At 46.6% G+C, this 22575-nt stretch overlaps 1 protein-coding gene across 3 annotated transcripts in view; it reads right to left on the reverse strand.

The window, feature by feature from the left end:
* LOC128352301 (dual specificity protein phosphatase 13-like) overlaps positions 1-20814 on the reverse strand; it is a 55881-nt gene extending 35067 nt beyond the window's left edge. The window contains exon 1 of one of the 3 annotated variants that reach the window (XM_053312763.1): positions 20639-20814. In XM_053312763.1, the coding sequence (XP_053168738.1) occupies positions 20639-20754 (116 nt within the window). In that variant the 5' untranslated portion in view covers positions 20755-20814. Of the gene's footprint in view, positions 1-19622; positions 19983-20638 lie in introns of those variants that run through there. The other 2 variants (XM_053312762.1, XM_053312761.1) reach the window with 2 other exon arrangements.
* Between the last annotated feature and the right edge of the window lie 1761 nt (positions 20815-22575).

Below are 22575 nucleotides of genomic sequence, written 5' to 3' on the forward strand. Positions count from 1 at the left end.
ACCAGATGCTGCTGGAAGCCACAGACAGGAGTTGAGGCCATGCCCTCTCACCTGCCATTACTCCCCTGCAACTGGTACTCAGAGGCATCCTGCCTTTGAGGCTGGAGGTGGCCCGCAGCCCTCCGACTAGTAGCCATTGATAGACCTCTCCTCCATTAAGTCATCCAAACCCCTCTTAAAGCCATCCAGGTAGTTGGCTGTCACCAGACATCCTGTGGCAGAGAGTTCCACAAGTGGATCACACGTTGTGTGAAAAAATACTTCCGTTTGTTGGTCCTAGACCCCCTGGCAATCAATTTCATGGAGTGACCCCTGGTTCTAGTGTTGTGTGAGAGGGAAAAGAATTTCTCTCTCTCCACTTTCTCCACACCATGCATGATTTTATAGACCTCTATCATGTCTCCCTGCAGTTGTTTTTTTCTAAACTAAAAAGCCCCAGGTGTTGTAGTCTTGCCTCATAAGAAAGGTGCTCTAGGCCCCGATCATCTTGGTTGCCCTCTTCTGTACCTTCTCCAGTTCAACAATGTCCTTTTTAAGATGTGGTGACCAGAATTGTACGCAGTACTCCAAGTGTGGTCACACCATAGTTTTGTATAAGGGCATTTTAATGTTAGCATTTTATTTTCAATTCTCTTTCTAATGATCCCTAGCATGGAATTTGCCTTTTTCACAGCTGCCGCACATTGAGTCGACACTTCCAACGAGCTGTCCACCACAACGCCAAGATCCCTCTCCTGGTCCGTCACCGACAGCTCGGATCTCATCAGCATATACTTGAAGTTGGGGTTTTTCGTCCCAATGTGCATCACTTTACACTTGCTAACATTGAATCGCATTTGCCATTTTGTCGCCCACTCCCCCATTTTGGAGAGATCCTTTTGGAGCTCCTCACAATCAATTTTGGATTTCACTACCCGGAAGAGTTTGGTATCTGCAAATTTGGCCACATCGCTGCTTAGCCCTGCTTCTAGATCATTTATGAATAAATTAAAAAGCACCGGTCCCAGTACAGGCAGGCAAGTCACCATGTGGTCAACACGCGGGTCACAAACCCATCTCTCTATCCCTCTAATGATCGAATCACCAACGACAAGGAGGCCCCCACCCCCCAGAGGAGTATCCCCTGTGCGAGAGGATAAGGGCTCATCATCCACGGAAGGGGTCCCTTCTAAAGGAGCATTTCCCTCTTTCTCAGACCGATGTCCTCCTTGCCCAAGACCTTTATTCTCCCTGACAGCAGAGGAGCTACCAGCCCTGGAGTGGGATGGCTCTATCACATCCCTGAAGGTCTCGTCCACATGCCTCTCTGTCTCTCTGAGCTTCTCCAGATCCGCCACCTTGGTCTCAAGGGAACGGATTTGTTCCCTGAGAGCCAGGAGCTCCTTGCACCAAGCACACACCCATGACTTCTGCCCATGGGGCAAATAGTCATACATGTGGCACTCTGTGCAATACACTGGGAAGTGCCCCTTCCCCTGCTGACTTTCTATCTTCATACTGTTTTTGTTGGCTGTTTACAGTATTTAGGGAGCTTACTGTCTGTTTATTATCTGTTTATTAGAAGGATAGGTCTCAGCTGTAATGGTCAGCTATTTAACTGTCCAAACAGCCTTTCCCAAGAATATGAGGGAAATGAGGGAGGAATATGTACTTACGTTCTCTTCTCCACCAGGCTCCTTGTGATCCTTGTGATCACAGGGGCTTGTTCCAGGCTCCCCCGCACACTGGAGCTGCCAGCAAAGCCACCCTATTAAATAAGGCATTCGGGCTGGGCTGTTTATGGATCCCTGTGGATCCTGTTTTTAAGGGACTTTCTGTCTATCCTGTCAGGATGAAAGCCAGCTCCTGTGGCAAACCAACTCTCCACACAAATGTGCTTTAGATATACCTTTTAGAATTCCACAGCAGGCTGAGCTGTGTTGACCTCGTCTGTTGCTTCAGTGACTAATGAGGTGAATCCTCTATGGCATGCTTTCTTCCCAAGCATACCATTCTTTTTATTGCCTGATTAACCACAGTGCCTGCTGGCTGGCCTGACAATGGCTCAGGTTAGACAAAATTGTAGTGAGATAACAGTGGGAGCAATGGATAAATGCCTTCTTCAGTTCATGCATCTTTGGAGAGCAGCCCAGGACAGCTTGAGCTGGTCTGTTGGAGAGCCATAGCACATACATCTGAAACTACCTGACTAAGCCTCTGCAAAGCTCACAGCTTGACATATCAAGAATGCTCCCAACCTGCAGCCTTGTGCTGGGGGATGGGCCTTTGTCCCACCACCCAGCACAGTCCTGAGGAGTGCCTGATTGGTCTGGGCTGGGCAGAGGGTGAGGACCACGCGCTGTTGGAGCGGCTCCCTTGCTTCCTCTGCCTTTTTGCATCTTGGCCAGCTTGGAGGAAGGAGCTCGCTCGCTGCTTGATCCCTCCAAGCCATGTGGCTATCGGGGGGCCTGCTGAGGATTGGTGGCAGGCTGGGGGAGCAAGCCGGTCTTGTCGGGAGCCAGCGCGGCAGCGGCCTCCGGCCAAAAGGGCAGGATGCCAGGCCGGGCCAGGTCCATCGGACATTAGACAGACTTGATCTGAGGAAACCTGGATTCACGTTCCCACTCAGCTGTGAAGCTCATTGGGGGACCTAACCGATCACTGTCTTACAGCCTTTCGAAAGTGCTGATGGAGGAAGGAAAATGATAGATACTGTACATAGGAACATAAGAAGCTGCCTTCGATCACTGGTCCATCCAGCTCACTATTGTCTACACTGACTGGCTGTGGCTTTCCAAGGTTTCAGGCAGGAAACCTTTCCCAGCCCTCTCTGGAGATGCCACCAGGGACTGAACCTGGGCCCTTCTGTATGCAAAGCAAATGCTCTGCCAGTGAGCCACAGCCCCTCCCCAAAAGGAAGATAATAATAAATGATGGCTTACATCCTGACTAAATTTACTAAAGAACATCCTGTAGTTGTTTAACGTAACTCATGAGTAGTGATATTGAGTAATTTAGTTAGAATGTCAGCCTAAGTCTTCGTGTTTCAAATCCAACCTAATTCACATCATTGTGGAATATACTCCATGGATGCTACTTGGTGGGATACAGGGGCAGCTCCAGGTTTCAGGGGATTCTCAGCAAATTGCCCTATAAGGACTTCCTCTTCCCTGTGCCGGCCCCCACAAAGTCACTTAATCACCACCAAGACCAGGCTGAAGCACCAGCATGGCCATGTCCCCTGATGATAGCCCAGCCCCTTGACATCCATGCCAGGATTAGGAGGTGGGCTCATCTCCTTATCCCTTTACCCTCCTGGCTGTCCTACCTTCTAGGCAGCAAGGTTTTAAATTGAAGACTAGCAGCAAGAAAGGAGCGTCTAGCTTCAGTAGCTAGATGGTTTTCTCTCTCACTCTCTTTTCCTCTGGTGTGTATGGGCAAGGAAGACCCAGCAAGGCCAGCCCCATCTCTCTTGTCTGTGTGTGCCATCTTGGAGTTCTCCCATCTGCCCTAGGGCTTTAAAGTGAAGATCAGCAGCACAAGGGAGTTATTCTGAAGTATATGTTTAAACTACAATCCTATGCATGTTTGCCTGGGAGCAAGTCACATTAAACACAGTGAGACTTATTTCTGAGTAAACACTCGTGGAATTGGATTGTGCATCATTTTAAATGATGCTAAAGTATAATCAAGTTAGCACATAGAATGCTGTTGAAGTACATTGGGGGTGTTTGGAGGTTTTTTAAATAATTTAATCTTGAATATATCCAAGTGTGGCCCTTTGGAGCTAACTGCTACTGCTTGTATTTTAATCCCATTCTTCTTCCAAGAAGATCAGGCAGTATACATGGTTTTCTCTCACCCCATTTTATCCTCATACCAGCCCTATGAGGTGGCTTAGTCTGAGGGATAGTGACTTAGGGATGTGCACAAAACCGGCTTGGTTCCAGCTGAACTTGGTCCTTGAGGGGATGGTGTAGTCGGGCACTAGCAGCTGGAGTATCTGGCGAAAGCCAGAGTTCTCAACCACCTGAAAAGGCTGGTCATCAGTGGCCATCATCTCCCCTATGAGGCAGGTGAGGAGACATGGGTCCATGTTAGGGATGTGCAAAATATTTCGGGCACAGATCGATCTGTGCCCGAAATGAGCAATTTCGGGTGATTTGGGGATGAACCGAATCACCCTCGATGTCTCCTGATATTTTTCGGGGCCGAGCCGAATCACCCGAATTTCGGGGCTGAAAAATTCGGGTGATTCGGCTCATGACCGATTTTGGGGTTTTTTTTTTGAAGTTTTGGTGACTTTGGGGCAGTTCGGGGGCATAGAATGGGATCTGGGCAAAAAGAGTGGGGTGGGGTGGTAGTGCCTAATTGGTGCAGGCTACCACCCCAATTTCAGGGGGATAGGGCAAAGGGCTGATTTTTGGGAAATTTCTGAAGTTTGTGTGTCTTTGGGGCAGATTGGGGCAGAAAGTGGGGCCTGGGGAAGAATAGTGGGGTGGGGTGGTAGTTCCTAATGGGTGGAGGCTACCACCCCAATTTCAGGGGGATTGGAAAAAGGGCTGATTTTTTGGGAATTTTTGAAGTTTTTGTGTCTTTGGGGCAGTTTGTGGGCAGAAAGTGTATCTGCCCCAAAAGGGTGGGGTGGGGTGGTAGTGCCTAATGGGTGGAGGCTACCACCCCAATTTCAGGGGGATTGGGCGGAGGGCTGATTTTTTGGGAATTTTTGAAGTTTTGGTGTCTTTGGGGCAGATTGGGGGCAGAAAGTGGATCTGCCCCAAAAGAGTGGGGTGGACTGGTAGATAGTGTCTAACGGGTGGAGGCTACCACCCGTCCCCAATTTCAGAGTGATTGGGCAGAGGGCTGGATTTTGGTGAATTTCTGAGGTTTTTCTTCATAAGGTGCAGTGTGCTAGATTGATATTCATAGTAAATGAGAGTGTGAAAAAGTGAAAGTGGGGTCATGAGAGTTCTTTAATTGAAAAAAATCTCATTTGCTATCATTGAATGAGAATTCACACCTCAGAAAATAAGGGAATAACATCCCTTCAGAAAAACCTCTGAGGTGTGAATTCTCATTCAATGATACCAAATGAGATTTTTTTTCAATTAAAGTACTCTCATGACCCCACTTTCACTTTTTCACACTCTCATTTACTATGAATATCAATCTAGCACACTGCACCTTAAGAAAAACCTCAGAAATTCACCAAAATCCAACCCTCTGCCCAATCACTCTGAAATTGGGGATGGGTGGTAGCCTCCACCCATTAGACACTATCTACCAGCCCACCCCACTCTTTTGGGGCAGATCCACTTTTTGCCCCCAATCTGCCCCAAAGACACCAAAACTTCAAAAATTCCCAAAAAATCAGCCCTCTGCCCAATCCCCCTGAAATTGGGGTGGTAGCCTCAACCCATTAGGTACTACCACCCCACCCCACCCTTTTGGGCAGATACACTTTCTGCCCCCAATCTGCCCCAAAGACACCAAAACTTCAAAAATTCCCAAAAAATCAGCCCTTTGTCCAATCCCCCTTAAATTGGGGTGGTAGCCTCCACCCATTGGGAACTACCACCCCACTATTCTGCCCCAGGCCCCAATTTCTGCCCCAATCTGCCCCAAAGACATGAAAACTTCAGAAATTCCCCAAAAATCAGCCCTTTGCCCAATCCCCCTGAAATTGGGGTGGTAGCCTGCACCCATTAGGCACTACCACCCCACACCACTCTTTTTGCCCAGATCCCATGCTATGCCCCCTAACTGCCCCAAAGTCACTAAAACTTCAAACATTCCTCAAAAATCAGCCCTTTGCCCAATCCCCCTGAAATTGGGGTGGTAGCTTCCACCCATTGGGCACTACCACCCCAACCCAAAATTTTGCCCCTGGGCCCTTTCCCCCCCAAATCGATTTGGATTCAGATTCGGATTAAATCCGAATCCGAAATGAATCAAGGGTGATTCGGGTGGCCTATATTCGGGCACAAAACAGAACAGGGGTGATTCGGTTCAGGTCCCAAACCGAATCACCAAAAATCCAAATTGCACACCCCTAGTCCACGTGACCAGGGTGCTTCCTGCCCAACGACTGCATCCACTTCTTGACTGGCAACGTGCCCTGCTTCATGGAAGCTGGCAAACCACCATTGTCAGCGCTAGTTACAGCACACCAGGCCCACTAGTGCTGCCTGCAGAGTCAAGGAGATCTGGGTGACGCCATCACATGTCTCACCACATGGAGGTTGTCCCCAGATTCTTAGCATCCTTGCCCCAACTGATCTGTGCCCTGCAGTGGACACAGCAAGCAGCAGTTGGGGCATCTTGAAGGAACTCAAAATGCTGCCAGACATCACTGCTCTGGGTGGCCTCCAACACCCTAGATGCCAACTTGGGCCTCTTGGGTGATGGCAGACCTAGGGGAGCTGCTGGTGCTCACCCACCACCATCACCTATCCCACCCTGCATGGAAGAAGAAGGGCCCAGCTTCACTGAAGGAGGGACCACCCCCTCCACCTCAGCAACAGACCCTCCCCGCTCAGAGCCAGACTGGGAGGACCCAACACTGGACTCCGCCATGACCTGGGCATCATCAGGGGGGGGGCCCACTGAGTGGCAAGAGGAGTGTTGGAGGGGCTGCAAGGAGGGGGGGGGAATCTGGTTGCACAGCCAGGTGTCAAGCCCCTGCCCTCCACGGAAGAAGCTTCTCTGGCAGGAGAGCCCCACACACTGCCAGGATCTGCACCAGGTGGTTCACCATGCAATGGACCTGCTACTGGTCCAGGACATGGCTCAGCAGCAGCAGGCTCCTCTGGATAGGACAGCTTTCATGCCACCACCTCACCTGGGCCAAAGAATTCACCGATGGGGACCTGTGGGGTCCCAGGATGGCATCTTCTCTGTCCGCCACCCTGGCCTCCCACACCAGCTTGGGGACTCCTCCCACCTCTGCCTGCCACCATGCTGCGAGCTTTGCTCGCCACACAGCGCTCAGACATTCCCGAGACCCTGGGGGCTTTTCTAAAAAAATAATAATGGGAAAATGTTTTTTTTTTAAATGGAGGGGCAATTTTTTAAAAAACACCATATGGGGGGACCTTTTTAAAAAAAGCCTATTGGGGGAACATTTTTTTAAACCTATTTGGGGGGGCTTTTTTTTTAAAACAAACCCTATTTAAAGAAAACTCTTTTAAAAACAAGCCTACCCACCCACAACAATGCAATACAATAAAAAAAATGCAATAGAATACACAAGGGGGGGGCAACTAAGGGGGAACCTGTGAAAACAAGAAACAACCTGTAAAGAAAAAAACACATAAAATATACCTCCCCACACACAAACACGAAAGGAGGCCCCATTTAAGGAACACTAAAGGGGGGAAAGGAGACAACAAACAGTAATAACTTATCCCCTCATTGTCCTGGAGATCTTCTGCCCCACACACTGGTCAGGAGAAAAAAAGAAGGAATTCCAGACCAGTGGCAGGCTGGCACAGCGTGGGCGGGCAGGCACAGCCGGGGCGGGAGTAGAGCAGAATGAAAAGCTTTCCAGCTATCTCACCCGCCCCCCCCCAACAAAGTAAAAACACTGAGTAAATAAATAAAAGGGGTGGTGGGGAAAAAGGCTGTAGGGATGGGGATGGGGAAGGGAAGAGGAGGACAGAGGTGCTGGACTCTGGAGCAGGTGGTTTGCTAAGCACAACAAGAAGAGGATTAACAGAGAAAAGCACCTGCTCCACAGAAAATGGGGGGGCACCCCAAAGAACCCAGAATAAAATAAAAACAACTGGCAGTGGCTGCTGAGCTGAGGAGGACTCTCTCTGTGTGTGTCTCAACTCAGACAACAGATTTAAAAGCAGCCGCCACTAGGGATGAGCATGGAACTGCGGAAGCGTGGTTTGGCACCGCGGGGGGGGGGGGTCTTCCTTTAAGGGTGGGGGGTTGCACTTACCCCTCCCGCCACTTCCCCCCTCTGGTGCTCCATTTTTCAACAAAGTTTTGGGGGGTGGCAGCATTCTTCCCTGCTGCCTGTGCCTCCATCGTTAGCAGAAAATGGCCGAAGTAGCTGCCACACAAGTGCCTGCCACCGCGCACATGTCCGCTGCGCACGTCGCTCAGGCAACATGCAACGTGAGTGGCAGACGCACGCGCGGTGGTGATGGACACACATGGCAGCGGACGTGCGCAGCGGTGGGCACATGCACAGCGGCTACTTCCGCCATTTCCTGCTAATGACAGGGGCAGGGGCAGCAGGGAGGAAGGGGGCCAGAGAGAGGCTTCAGGCCATAGGGCCTGGGCCCCCCTGGCACAGAGCAGAGAGAGACAGACACTCACTCACTCACGGGGGGGGGGGAAGCAGCAGAACAAACCCACACACAGTCACACCTGGGGGGGAAGGGTTTAAAACAGGGGAGAGAAGGGGGAGGGGCAGAGAAACAGGCAGGGGAGAGGACTGGGAACAAAAACACAGCAGTCTGCTAAGCAGACTCTCACCACACCAGCAGTAGCTGCAGCAGGCCAGAAGGAAGCCAAGGATCACTGCAGCCAGAGTTATTTTGCTAGGCCAGAGGCTTGGCTTTAAATAGGATTTGAAACTCCCTCCTTTGGGAGCCCCCACCTTTGCCCTCTCCCCTGGCCAATAGGGTGCCAGTTCTCAAGGACTGGCACAGTGCAGAGCCTACCAGAGAGCCAGACTCTTCTGGCCAATTAGGGAAGCAAGAGCTCAGCCAATGAAATCAAGTAACACAAGTCACATGAGGGCAACATCTAAAATGGCCTCTAGAACCTTCGAACTGGCTCGAACCGAACCTGGCTCGATTAGTTCAAACTCGGACTGGCATTGCCAACGCAATGGTCTGTTTGGTCCCTGTTTGGTCGAACCGAACCAGTTTGAATTCGAACCAGTTTGCACATCCCTAATAGTGACAGTCCCAAAGTCATCCCAGTGAATTCTGTGGCTGAGTGAGGATTCAAACCTGAGACTCCCAGGTCCTAGTTCATCACTTTAATAACAACTACATGATGCTGGTTCAACTTTTGAGCCACTGCACCACACTAGCACACTTTTATATAGCCCATTAAAAATTGTGGTGCTTTAGAGAGTTCTGATAAAGGATCCCTTTGCCCTCTCTACTGAAATCTGAAATGACCCTCCTCCTCATCAGCCACATGGGGCTTGGACAAATATTTCATGGCAAAGAGAGGACCAAACGGCTTGCCTTAAAATCCATTGACAGGCATTTCTCACTTCAGGCAGTTGGAACAGATTATCATCTCCCCTGCCTGTTGTTAGGATCAGAGTGTGGACAGTCCCTCTTGGTGTGAGAGAAGGACAAAAGCATCTCAGCTGTTTCAGATTTTGTTCCCACAATACGGGATAGAGTCCACTCCAGAACGGTCACAGCCACCTGTTGAATTAGGGTATGTGAACTGAAGTTGATTGGAATTTGACACTTGGTTTCTTTGCTGGATATTGAGATGGATCAATGGAGGCTTCTCGGATAGCAATGACACAATGCGTATGTTACCCTGTGGAATCCCAGATGTCTCTCATAAATCATTAGCATACAGGCCTGCTAGAGTCAAGAAGGCTGAGTATAGTATAATGCACTAAAAATAATCAATCAAATTAGCACAAAGGTCAAGCCAGCACAGAGGGAATGGGGATCTGCTAGTTCATCCTTGCAGTGCAAGCTAAATGATGCAGTGAAACAGATGAAATCTCACCCTGCTTCTTCCCATGATCATAATTCATTATTAAGCCTGAGATGTGAGAGAGACAATGGGACCATATGAGACTTTTTTCCGAGCAATATTTTGGGAAAGAGGAGTATCTGATGCTCTCCAAGGAAGTGTGAGAAGGTGGAGGGTGCTATATGGGCTAGAATAAATTGTGGTGATCCTGTAGCAGTACATAATTGGCTGAAATATTCAGAGGGAGTGGATATTGACAACCTAGACATGCAAACTGGGAGGATAATTTGGTTCTAAAACTCAGATTGTGAGCCCTTTTGGGACAGGTTTCCATCTTATTAATTTATTATTTCTCTGTGTAAACCACCCTGAGCCATTTTTGGAAGGGCGGTATAGAAATCTAATTATTATTATTATTATTATTATTATTATTATTATTATTATTATTAATAGAACAGCTTATTTTCTGTGACGATATCTATAATAACAGCAACGATAATAAAATTCAGCCATCCCAGGTCCTTGGGAAGGACTCGATGTCTGGATAAAACAAACCAGTCAATAATACCTGTCTGACTGTAAGTAAGTAAGTAAGTAAGTAAGTAAGTAAGTAATAAATAAAAAATAATGCATTTCTTCATCAAATTCTGCTTTGCAAGTTTTATGTCACAATATTATCTGAACGCAAATATTCTCTGGGTGTTTGATATCTGTATATGAGAGCTGATTATATCCCCCGCCAGTATTTGGTATTTGACAGTACTGAGAGCTGATACGCAATGGTACGGTACAGTGGCTTCCAAACTTTCTGCCTTTAGGGACCACTTTCCACATCAACATGTCTGCCAAAGGAGCCCATCATATCTTTGCAGATGATTCTATTTCACACCCGCAAAGTACTTTTGAATTTCATCATTGCCCAGAGTGAACTGAGAGTGAGCCCTTGATATGCCTCTATGGCTGACAGCTCAACCAACTACTGCTTTCCCTCTGCAATGACCAGTAAGTGGATAAGCGGTCTTTCAGGGGAATGTGTTCACCACTAGTGATATTTACAAATTTTCAATAAGCTGCCAGAGAACTCAGGATTTAAAAACCAGTTTGTCTATTACATTTGACTGTATATACTGTAATAATTGGCATGCAATAATATTTAATATTTGTATCTGATAATTGAAATTCACTTTAAAAAATAGTTGACAGCAATTGATTGATAACATGCATGGTAATTAGCATTTGTCATTTAACAGTTGATGAGATTTCCTGTTTGAATCATGTCAATATTAAAATGATCAAAGCCCTATTCACACATTATATCCAACGAGTGTATAGTGTACATAGGTACAGTTTGTACAGAATACAGGTGCAGAATCCAGATCTGTATAGGCACAGCAGTACACTTCCTGTCTGCATCGTGTGTGGAAGGACTTGCATCCAGGTTCACTTTTATAATGAAAATACATACTGTCATTCACACAAACACATATATGAGCATCTGTATGCTCATACAACTTAACAATTGACATCTGTATGCTCATACTGCTGGTTTAAGCAATACCATGTGAAGAAAGGGTGTGTGTGCCAAGAGCCCTCCTATCAGGATGTCCTCCATGGATGTCCCAACACCCTCCCAGCATGTCTCTTGATTGCATATGGGGGCTGTTCATCTGAATGGCCCCTAAAGATCTGCTATGAATACTTGGTTAAATAAATATTTGTAGCACATGTTTAGGGGCCATCCATATGAACAGCTCCCCACCCCCACCCATGATAAGAGATGCACCGGGAGGGTGTTGGGCTATCCCTAGAGAATGTCCTGATGGGCACACTCCCAGAGCACCCCCTCTTTATTCACATGGGCTGGGATGAGACCAGTATTGTTTGAACCAGCCCATAGTCTGAATAGGGCTCAAGAGATGCTAACCAGTTTAGAGCATTCAAATTCCAAATGCTGAGTTTAAAATATTACTTTAAAAATATGATTTCAAATTTTGAATCCAGCCATTTCTTATTCTTATTATCCAGTCAATGGTGCCATTGCACTGCTCCCATTGCTCTGAAAATGTGCTGCCTCTACACAGCCTATGAAAGGAAGCTGAATCCCAAATCTCTCCACACAGGACTGTATGTATGTATTCTGTGGGGGTGTAGGAAAGTGAAGCTTGTTGTACTAGGCACTGAATTAAACCGAGTGTGTGGTAGGAGTATACAGAACATTTTTGTTTGTTTGGTATGCCATTTGTTTTCATTGCTTAATCCTCCATTCATTTTATCATCCATTTGTTATATTTACATTTCTTCTGCCATGAAGCCCCTCACATTTTCATTCCCCCATTCACACCCTTACAATTCAGACCTCTGAGAACCACTACTTCCATTTTCAAAAGAAAACGTACTTTCTAACTCTTATATTTGTGAAGATATGCTTGAAATGGTGTGTGTGGAATATGCCTGCTGGAATCCCAAAAGCCAGAGAGCTTAGATTGCCAGTGGTTGGGGAAGGGGCTCCTTACCTGTTCCCAGGATTAACAGAACAAGAATAAATTATGCCAAATTGAGTTGATGCCAATCTGATTATATACAGAGTTCACAGCATTTTTATTACAGAATTTGGATTGCCTGAGCACATAATTTTATTTAATGTATCCATCTATTTCAATGTGGAGTACCTCAGCCCAGGGTGAACCCACTCTGCTCTATGGCCTAGGTTTTCAGTTGTTTCCCCTTCCTCTTTCAGTTTTCACTATATATCTGGACGAAGGATGATTGAATCAGCCTGAATACTCTTAGCAGGAACAACAGATGGTTTGTGACTTTCATTAAGGTATAACTTTTTTATGTGGGGCACAAGGTAAATCACAGGAAAGCACTGGAAAGCTCTGGAAGTTGGGGATATCATATGGACTGAGCCAAATTCACACAGTCAGACTCCCTTTCCACCAGGACTGGAAACCACAGGAAGTCAGATGAATCCTCTTGGCAGCCATCTTAAGCAAAGGCGAGAGCAGTGACTAACCTGACACAGCATTCTTAGTTAGACAACATCCTAACCTAGGAAGGACATAGTTGCCCACAACACTAATGGGAATTGTGCAAACCTGAAGTATGGGAAACTGGTGTAACATGAGAGACTCCTGTGCTGTATCATTATCCTTGTTTTGGTTTCCATCATTGTGGTCAAGCATTTCTCTGCTATAAATCTGCAAAGCACAGGCAGTCTGTCTCTGTAGACTCATGGGGAGCGGCGGGGGGAGCACCACTGTTTGATTCCTTCCTCACCACTTGTATTTGCTTCCTCTGAATCATTGCTCGGATCCATAATAATTCAATCCAATGAGATGTACTTACTAGGAGGTTTTGTGTGGCAGTGATTAAGACTGTGTGATATTTTTTTTTTAAATTAGAAGCAGTGAATACTTGGTCTCAAGGGAAAGAGAAATCAGGAAAACTGGGCTGCAGATTTATCACAGCAATTGCAGCATGCCTTCCACCTACTGAAGCCAAGATCGTAATAACAGATGCACATCATAATTACCTGTGTCTCAAAGGCAGCCCTGGGACTTGCAACTTCTGTTTCCTGCATCACAGGCAGCAGGGAAAAAGTAAAACCAAGAGCAGGACCAAGGTGGTGATGGTGGTGGTAAATACAGAAATGAAAGTGGCAGAGCTAAATGGAGATGTGTCTTAGATGGAGTCAGACCATCAGTCCATCCAGCTTAACTTTGTCTGCACTGACTGGCAGCAACTCTCCAGGGTTTCAGATGGGTCTGCGCCAGCCCGGCCTGGAAAGGCGAGGGATTGAATCTGGAACTTTCTGCATGGAAGACATGCACTTTACCACTGGGTTGCAGCCCCTCCTCCATATCATGAGGCAACTAAGGATAGCTAAAATGAGAAGGAGATTTCTGCAGCTAGCTAAACAAAGTAAAGGGCTGCAGATCTATTGTTAAAGCATAGCTCCATGTTTTGTTTTGCCTACAACCATGAAGAAATCCCTATGCTTAATGCTGAGGGTAATTTGCCAGCATAGTGTTGGTAAATTATTCCTGCCTCCCTAAACACATATTTTCCCCCACACATGTTAACTGCCTGTTCCATATAGCGAATACAATGACATCATGGTGCTATGTAGCTGAGATGAGATGAGGTTTTAAGTATATTTAATGCTATATGGTTCTCTGTGTTTGGAATGTTATCTAGGCAAGAAAGGGTTAAAGCCCATACTAATAAAATCCAGCAGGGAAAAGCCCTGCAGAGCTGTCAGGTTTTGGAAACCCCTAGTGGAGGGGGGGGGAGTTTAAAAATGTGCAGTTAGATTTCAGTTGCTAAAGTGAGCAGTTGTAACTGAAGGTTCACTATGTAACAGAGTCTGATGTACAGCCTAGTGAAAAGACTGGGAGAAAAAGAACAAAGTAATTTCCTGTGTAACATATGTTAAAGAGGATCAGCTGTGTGTGTGAGATGTGAAGAGAAACAGCTTAAAAAGCATGAGTCTTATGAAAGTTGTATATGCCTGAAGTGTATTAAAGGTTTCCATAACAAACAGTCCTGTAACTCAGCAAGTAAATTACCCTACTTTCTAAGTGGAGAAACAAACCAACTCCAGAATTTGCAATCAATAAACTTCTATTATATTCATTTTTAAAGAATCTGTAACAGTCTGCACCCCCATGCTGACAACAACACAATACCTCAACAGAAGACCATTACACACTTAACTCCTGTGAATCTTGTATAGTCATACAGAGACTTTAAATAGTGACAGTGAAATAACGGAATGCTTAGAGGCATAACAATCATAAAATACATTCAAATAAGTGCATGCTAGAAACCCCCCTCACAACATTAGCCAATAACATTTGTCTGCATGGTGACATCACTGAAAGCAACACCATTTGAGAAGGAGGGTAATGCTAAGATCACATGGGTGATCTCTTAGCCATTCAGTTTGCCCTCACTCTAAAGCAGCTGCATAGTGAAATAGTTTTGCTCCCCTTTTTGCAGTGACACCCCCAAACCCATTGAAAGCGGAGAGCTTTTCACAGCTACTAAACATTGTTCACAAAACACACTTCCCGTTTGGCTCAGACTTGTTTTTCATTCCTTCTCTGTGGACTTTAGGATTTACTGTTTCCCCATTTTCTCACCTTCCCCATTTTTTTTACTTTAAGAACATAAGAAGAGCCCTGCTGGATCAGGCCCAAGGCCCATCTAGTCCAGCATCCTGTTTCACACATTGGCCCACCAGATGCTGCTGGGAAGCTAGGGATGTGCACAGAACCGCGGTGGGGTGGTTTGAAGGCAGCGGGGGAGCCACTTTAAGAGTGGGGGAGGGTGCACTCCTGCCCCTCCCACCGCTTTCCCCCCTGCTGGCATCCTTTGTTAAGAAAGCTGATCGGGGCAGCAGCATACCTCCCTGCCACCCCATTGCCCCCGTTGGCCGGATATGGCTGGAAATCCTTGACATGCCTTTGTGTGCCGGCGCGTCGGGGACTTATTTATTTACTTGATTTTTATTCCGCTCTTCCAAGAATGGCTCAGGGCGGTTTACACAGAGAAATAATAAATAAATAAGATGGCTCCCTGTCCCCAAAGGGCTCATAATCTAAAAAGAAACATAAGATAGACACCAGCAACAGTCTCTGGAAGTACTGTGCTGGGGATGGGTAGGACCAGTTACTCTCCCCCTGCTAAATAAAGAGAATCACCACGTTAAAAGGTGCCTCTTTGCCAAGTTAGCAGGGGTCCAGCCATATCCGGCCAATGGGGGCAACAGGGCGGCAGGTGTTGGAAGTGAAGGACTATACGCTGTCTCTTGTCTCAATGACAGTGGAGGACAGACTAGTGAGTCAGAGAGCTAGAGGGTCAAGACATTGGTCATCCCATCTCTACTGCTCTGACACTATCCCTTTGGAATGTAGATTGCTGGGACTAACTTCTTTCGTTCCTGCTTTGCACTTCCTTTCTCCCTTCTCTTCCTGTTCCTTCTGCCTTGCAACATGCAAGCTCCTCTCCCTGCACCATGTGTGCAGAGATGCAGAGATGCATCCAGCTAGCTAGCTAGATTAGAGATCCTAACACCTCACTTTCCTATCTAGAATGGAGTTCTTTAATAAATGCCATATATATTGATTTGAAACTATGAACTGGCTCCAAGTTACTTTATTCTCAGCATACACGGATGCCTAACCAAATTCCGCTGTGTTGTGCCTCTGTGCACTCTGCTATAATGAAAAAGGGTTTCTCCTACCAGAGAGAATTCCCAACAGCAGGGAGGTACGCTGCCACCCTGATCAGCTTTCTTAACAAAGGACGTCAGCGGGGGGAAAGCAGCGGGAGGCGTAAGTTCACCCTCCTTCGCTCTTAAAGCTTCTCCCCCGCCTCCTGCCAATCGGCAGAACCGCCAGTTCTTTGAACTAGTTCTTCAGAGGCCCATAAAGGGTCTCCGAACTGATTCCATGCACATCCCTATGGGACGCCTACAGGCAGGAGCTGAGGACCTTGATTCTTCCACTTGCTGCTAGAAATGAGGACTCTCAAACTTCTTCCACTTATCCTCAGCTCATTGCCATAACCATACATATGGTTCTTGGGTTCTTATGTGAACTGAGCAATTTCTATTGTGGTAATTTTTTTGTTTCCAAGTGTCAGATGCCATGGGGGTTGAACCAGGAGCCCTGTGGGTTATGCACTGAATTTCTGCATTGCATGACTCCAGTTATTAAAATATTAGCAGGTAAATTAAAGCCAAATTCACAAGTAGGAGTGCCAGTGTTTTGCCGAACACAGAAGTCAGTCAGACTAGTGAAAGGTGGGATCCTACTTTTATTTGTGTGTGCTTTCTCACTCCCCACTCCTTGTCAAGCACTCTCATACAGGGCTTAATTGAGAGGTGCCAGGATTCACACCTGTCTAAAAGTCAGAGCCTTGTGCTTGTCCTCCAATGAATGACTGCTAGCTGTGACTACTCAATGGTGAGTAAAATACACTTTGCACTTGCTTACAGCCAATCTTCTTACTACTCCCACAGAGAGCTGCCAAGTCTTTCATTTTGTCCCAGAGTCTGGATTTGGGCCTTCTTAGGAACATAGGCAGCTGTCATATACTGAGTCAGACCATTGGTTCATCTAGCTCAGTATTGTCTACACAGACTGGCAGCGGCTTCTCCAAGGTTGTAGGCAAGAGTCTCTTTCAGCCCTATCTTGGAGATACCAGGGAGGGAACTTGGAACCTTTTGCATGCAAGCATGCAGGTACTCTTCCCAAAGCAGCCCCATCCCCTAAAGGGAATTTCTTGCAGTGCTCACATATAGTCTCCCATTCAAATGCAACCAGGGCAGACCCTACTTAGCAAAGGGGACAATTCATGCTTGCTACCACAAGACCAGCTCTCCTCTCTTCTGCAGACCTCTGAGTACAAAAGTTAATCCTGGGCTGATCATATAGCCAGGTGTGCATGCACAGTGAATGGCTTTTCCTAAGCCTACTGTGCATACTCATTGTTTATGTAAGAAAGGCATGTATAACATACACATGAGCTATTGAGAATGTATAATTTACACATGAATTATTCCTGATCTACAGAAGCAGGTGGGACTATAAAGAGGTGTCATTTTAAGCTGGGAACAGTAGAGAAGATGAGCTTGTAGCTGTTCCTCACCTGCTATGCATATGCTCTATATCTTGTCCACCTTACTAACTTTGTTGTTGCTCTGCTGCTGTGGCTGACTGAGAGGCTATTCACAGAATGGGGCAAAATCGCCTCCGCTAGCCCGACTTCGCCCCATTGTGTGAACCACCGGACTCGGCTGCGAGCCTGGTGGTTCCTAAGCGGGTAACCCCTCTAACTACCCCTGCCCTAAAACCAGGTTTGTGGAGCGAGTGCTCCGCAAACCTGGTTTTAAAGATCGTGAGTAGCCACAGCGCAGCTCCGTGTCATGGTTACTCACGAGTAGACCCCCAGAGGGGAGGCAAAAAGCGCTCGCACAGGGCATACTGGAGCTTCCGGGGGCCGCATGGCGACCGAGCTCCCCAGCCCCCTCCGGCTCTGTCATAGCCAGCAATTGTGTGGGTGGCCGATCCTGATCATGATCACTTAGCCCGCTCTCCCCGCTCACTCTTACGAACCGGGTCTCACTGATCGTGAGACCAGGCTCTAAGTGTGGGTCTTGATGTTTATATTTTGTTCTCCTTCCATGGCTCTTGAGTTTGCCCACCATCGGATCTGAAGCCAATCCATCTTCCAGAGCTCAGCTCTAAAAGTGAAAGAGGTTTGGACCTCTTCAGCAACATGGGTGCCTATCACCAGACCCAATTTTTAAGTCATGGCTCTGAATGTTGACACCCCTGCCTATGAGATCCAATAACTTTTTGACTTCATTTTAAAAAAAGCTTTGCTTTCTGGATATGAAAGATTATTTTCTCCCAAGCATCCTGTATAGTTTCCTGGCTGAAAGTGCTCGCTTAATGGCCTTTCCTGGCAGGCAGCTACTAACCACTGCAATTTGAGACACCCTACCCACTTGGGTGGGGTCTGAAGGAAACACATTTTGCAGTTTGTAACCAGGGAAATGAAGTTTGAGTCTGTGAAGCTTGCCGGGAAGATGTAGCTATGCAATGGGGTGTAGGTTATTGTTTTGGGGTGATGGGTGCTGCTTTAAAGCCCAGTGCTGTCTCTCTGGGTGTCTGTCTGCTATCTGCTGCTCAGTGTGTATTTGAAAATAAACAGTATATTAAGAAAGGCAACATAAGTCAGCAGTATTCTCTCCTCACAAGGAAACTGACTGTCAAGATTACCCCCAAAACCTTTAATTGCTTGGGATAGTATGAAACACAAACTAGCATTTTCATAAGTCAAGGAGTATCAGGTATTCAGAGTATAAATGAGTTGGTTGCACAAACATATACATAAGAAAAATTGCATGCTGCTATATAATTACCAGAAATTAGTTTAAGCATCGATTCGTGTTTTTTGTCTGTGTGCATTATATTATACCTAAAAACCACTCCTGCCTTTGTAAGCTTATAGAGAGTCCACCACTAAGAGTTCTTTCATGAAGAAATTTTCATGTCCTGCCTGAATATTCACTGGGACTTAACTCCTGAGAGTATCACATGCACGTGTGTGCGCGCGCACACACACACACACACAAATCTGGCGATGAAGCAAATCTGTGCAGGAGTTTCTTGTGTGAATTCTCAAATATCAGCTTTACATGCAAGAAATCTGTCTTTAAAAATCTCAAAGCTGGACATTAAAAGTTAGATTTACAAAGGTGATAGTTTCAAACACATTGAGAGATTTGGAGATGTGGCTTTAAATTCTCAAATGCAAAGCTTTCATTTAAACCAAAATCATTGTTTCTGAAAATTAAACTACATTAAAAGATTGCAACCAAACATCTGGCATGTTTCCAATCAACATGTGAACTTCAGCCTTCCATATCTCTGGAGGATTAGATATATCTCTTTTTTGCCCATTTGTTCTCTCTGTTCTCTCTCCTATCTGACTCTTCCCTTTAGCCTTCTCCTGGTGCCCTCTTTCCTCTGGACCAGGGCTGGCCCTAGGGTTTTTGGTGCCCTAGGCAAAGTTTGACTTTGCTGTCCCCTGCAGCCAAGAAGGGTGGTGCCCCAGCTTTAACTTGACCTGCACAGGCTGCTAATTTGCTGCGTCAAAATGACCAGCTTGTGCAGATCATCAGCAAATGACCTAGCTCACACTGGTTTGGGGATACAGTGGGAGAGGGGAAAGAGTTGACGAACTCAGTCCAATACCCACTCTTCCTCTATTGCCACTGCCTCCCTCACCTCTGCCGTGCAGGCCCCGCATTCCTCAGGGCCAGACAAACTCTCTGTCTCTCTGAGATGCAGCTTTTAATGGTGCTGTGAGGAGCTTCCCTCCAAAACCAACCAAGCCTGACCACAGCCAAGCCAACTGTCGCGCGCACCACTTACTTCCTGTTTCTTGAGAAACCAGGATGGAGGCTCCTGCCTGAGCAGCCGCAGCAGTAACAGGCCAGAGTGAGGCTAGGAGAGTGCAGGGACAGGGCGCGCTGAGGGGAGAGGAGGAGGAAAGCAAGCCAGAACCCAGCTAGGAGGCGGGCCCTGCCCATTCGACTTCCACCCAGGGAGCTGCAGTGCCCCCCAAGAACTGGTGCCCTAGGCACCCCCCTAGCTCTGCCTAGTGGGCAGGCCAGCCCTGTCTGGACCATATTCTGCTCTAACTACCTTTGCCCAGCTCCCTGCTGCCTTCATAAGCCACAACACCCTCCTTTCCTAGGCTCTTCTGCTTGTCCGTTTTCCTTCCCCTCTCCAAGATCTGAGCTGTCCAACCAATGACTGCCAGAGACCTTCTACATGCCCTGCCTCTCTTTGACATTAGGGCAGGTCAGCCAATGACTGCCCAAGACTTTTCTGTTCAGTATAACTAACACAAAATCCCTGAGTGTTCTGCCCTTAAACATGGTAGAAAACTCACTGACTGAACCTTTCTTCCTGATATCAAATGGAAACAATATATTAATGAGTTTTCCTGTGATCCACCAGGTGTACTCCTTATCTAACCAGTACTCAAATCAGAGAATTGGAGTTTGTGAGTGCAAAATTCTCACTCAAATTCTTATTCCAGATTGACAGATATGTCTCACACAAATAAATTTCAACTCAGCTACATTCTTTCCCCACTCTGTGTGCATTTAAAGACCAGTTTCAGAGCAGCCTGTGTTGCACTTCCACTAAACGGATAGGTAGCCACATTCTCAGACTAGCACATGTTGTGTGAACCAAACTGGGAAGAGCTGGCAATTCTCAGTTGGCTCTTTCCCTAACAACAACAACAACAACAACAACAACAATGACCACAGCATGGCTGCAGCTGCAGTTCAATTGCTGGCGAGATCAAAATTGCACTACCCAATGCATGCGCTAAATTCAGTAGGTATCCGTTTGTAAACAAGCTTAAAAGTACTTGCCTTTTGAGGGGGCAGCTCCTTTGGCTGGACTTGGCCGTTCTAGGTAATGACACTCCTCTGGTGCTTCCTCCTAGGCTGGTAGTTACACAACAGCTTCCCTGCCTCGCTTGCTGCATTCAGTATATTCAAATGCTATTTTTGATTGTGTTAATTATAAACCATGATCTGCGCTCTCTTAGTGGACTTCCAAACATGTCAGAGTGAGAGGCAGCTGGGGCAGCAACGGAGAGGAGCCCAGATCTAAAAGGATTCTCAGCTAGCATGAATTAGCACTAATATAGTCATCATGGCTTACACCATTAGCGAGCCTGCCCCTATTGCCCCAGATAAAGGTGTGGGAAAAGACAAATAAAAAGGCAGAGGATGTATTATGCCACGAGAAACTGGGCTGGTAAAAAGAGATTACCTTACTGCTGTCCTGTATTTCATTTGAAACAAATTGATAAGTGCTTCACACAGAGAGAAGACAGATTTGGACGCTGGATGTTTGTCTGAACTTTCTCTGAGAGTGCTGTGGGTTGCCACATTTTATGATGAGGATATGGCCTCACAAATTTATGAAAAAGGCAGATGCAGACAGCTAATGCACAATATTACCTCAAAGAGGATAACCATCCAAACTGGAATACACTGTAAGTGTTTGGGAGATGTAGAAGGGATTTATGGCAGCTCTCTCATTTCATAATGTAGGATGTGACTTTAGTCTAGCCCTGTTCCCAGCCAGCCAATGAAGGAGCACCTAGAAAGAAATCAAAATACCCATAGTCAGTATATGCCGAATGAGATCTTTGCATCATATTTACTTCCATCCTTGAGCCTTGAGATTATAGTGACATCTGCTGGTGGAGGGAACAATAAACACCTTGTTTTCTCATCATTCTCACCACAGGAGATCTATTCATGATTGATTCTATTTAGAGTATTTCTAGTGGAGTGCGCTAGACAAGTGATTGTTCAAAATAAGACTCTAATTTCCAGGGTGAAGAAGCTCTTCAAGGAGAAGGGAAAAATATTTGTACGTTTAAAACCACCTTATTTCTAGTGTGAGAAGGAAGGCATTCACCAAATGCTTGCTTAAGAGTTGTGAATTAATTTTAAATTGTATTACAAATTAAATATTTAAAAACAACCTCATTTGTATTCTATTTATTGCTAACCCACTTGTTTGCTTATGGTTTTAGGATGGGGGTACGGTAAGTGTTTTGAAACATTGCACTGTTAAAGCAGCAACGTTTTTAGAAGGTGAGCATACAGCATGGTATCTGTTTATTTTTGTTTGTGTAGGCACATTTGTAACTCTTAAATGATGAAGATAGACACTAAGCACACATTCCAGTAGGGCATTCTCCTGCTGCAAGATCTGCTGGAATGAATGGGAGCTGTCAAGTGCACAGTATTGCTCTTGTGCAGGTTCCATTCCTTTCAGTTGGGTGTGTGTATATGAGAAAAGCCCTATTTGCATGATTGTTGGGAGGGCAGGAGGATTCCAGCCAAGACAGGGTGCAAGGCAGAGCAGATGATCCCCATCCTGTTGGGGCCTGCCACCACTCCACACACATGACTGCCTCCCAAGGCCAGGTGGCAGCTGTGTGTGGCCGCTGCCAATGCCACTCCAACCCACCTAGTCCTCCTTTCCCAGCATCCCCTGCCCTACCCTCAGTTGGGCATGACTCATGATATCACCACCTCCAATCCCATTGGCCCCAAATGCACAGCTCCGAGCACTCTTGGGTGCCTTCCAGAGTGCTTTGGAAGTGCTTGGCCTGCCCAGGGAAGTGGGGGAGGCATCTGAGTGGCCAGCACCTTTATCCCTTCCCTGCCACCTGCTGCTCAGCCAGGTTGTGACTTGTCTGATCTGGGGATCGCCCCAGCAGGGAGGAGGGAAGGCAGCCAAGCAGAACAGGGATGTCAAGGACTGCACAGGGAAGACGAGAGCT

This window comes from Hemicordylus capensis, chromosome 3, assembly GCF_027244095.1.
Source record: "Hemicordylus capensis ecotype Gifberg chromosome 3, rHemCap1.1.pri, whole genome shotgun sequence".
NCBI lineage: Eukaryota > Metazoa > Chordata > Lepidosauria > Squamata > Cordylidae > Hemicordylus > Hemicordylus capensis.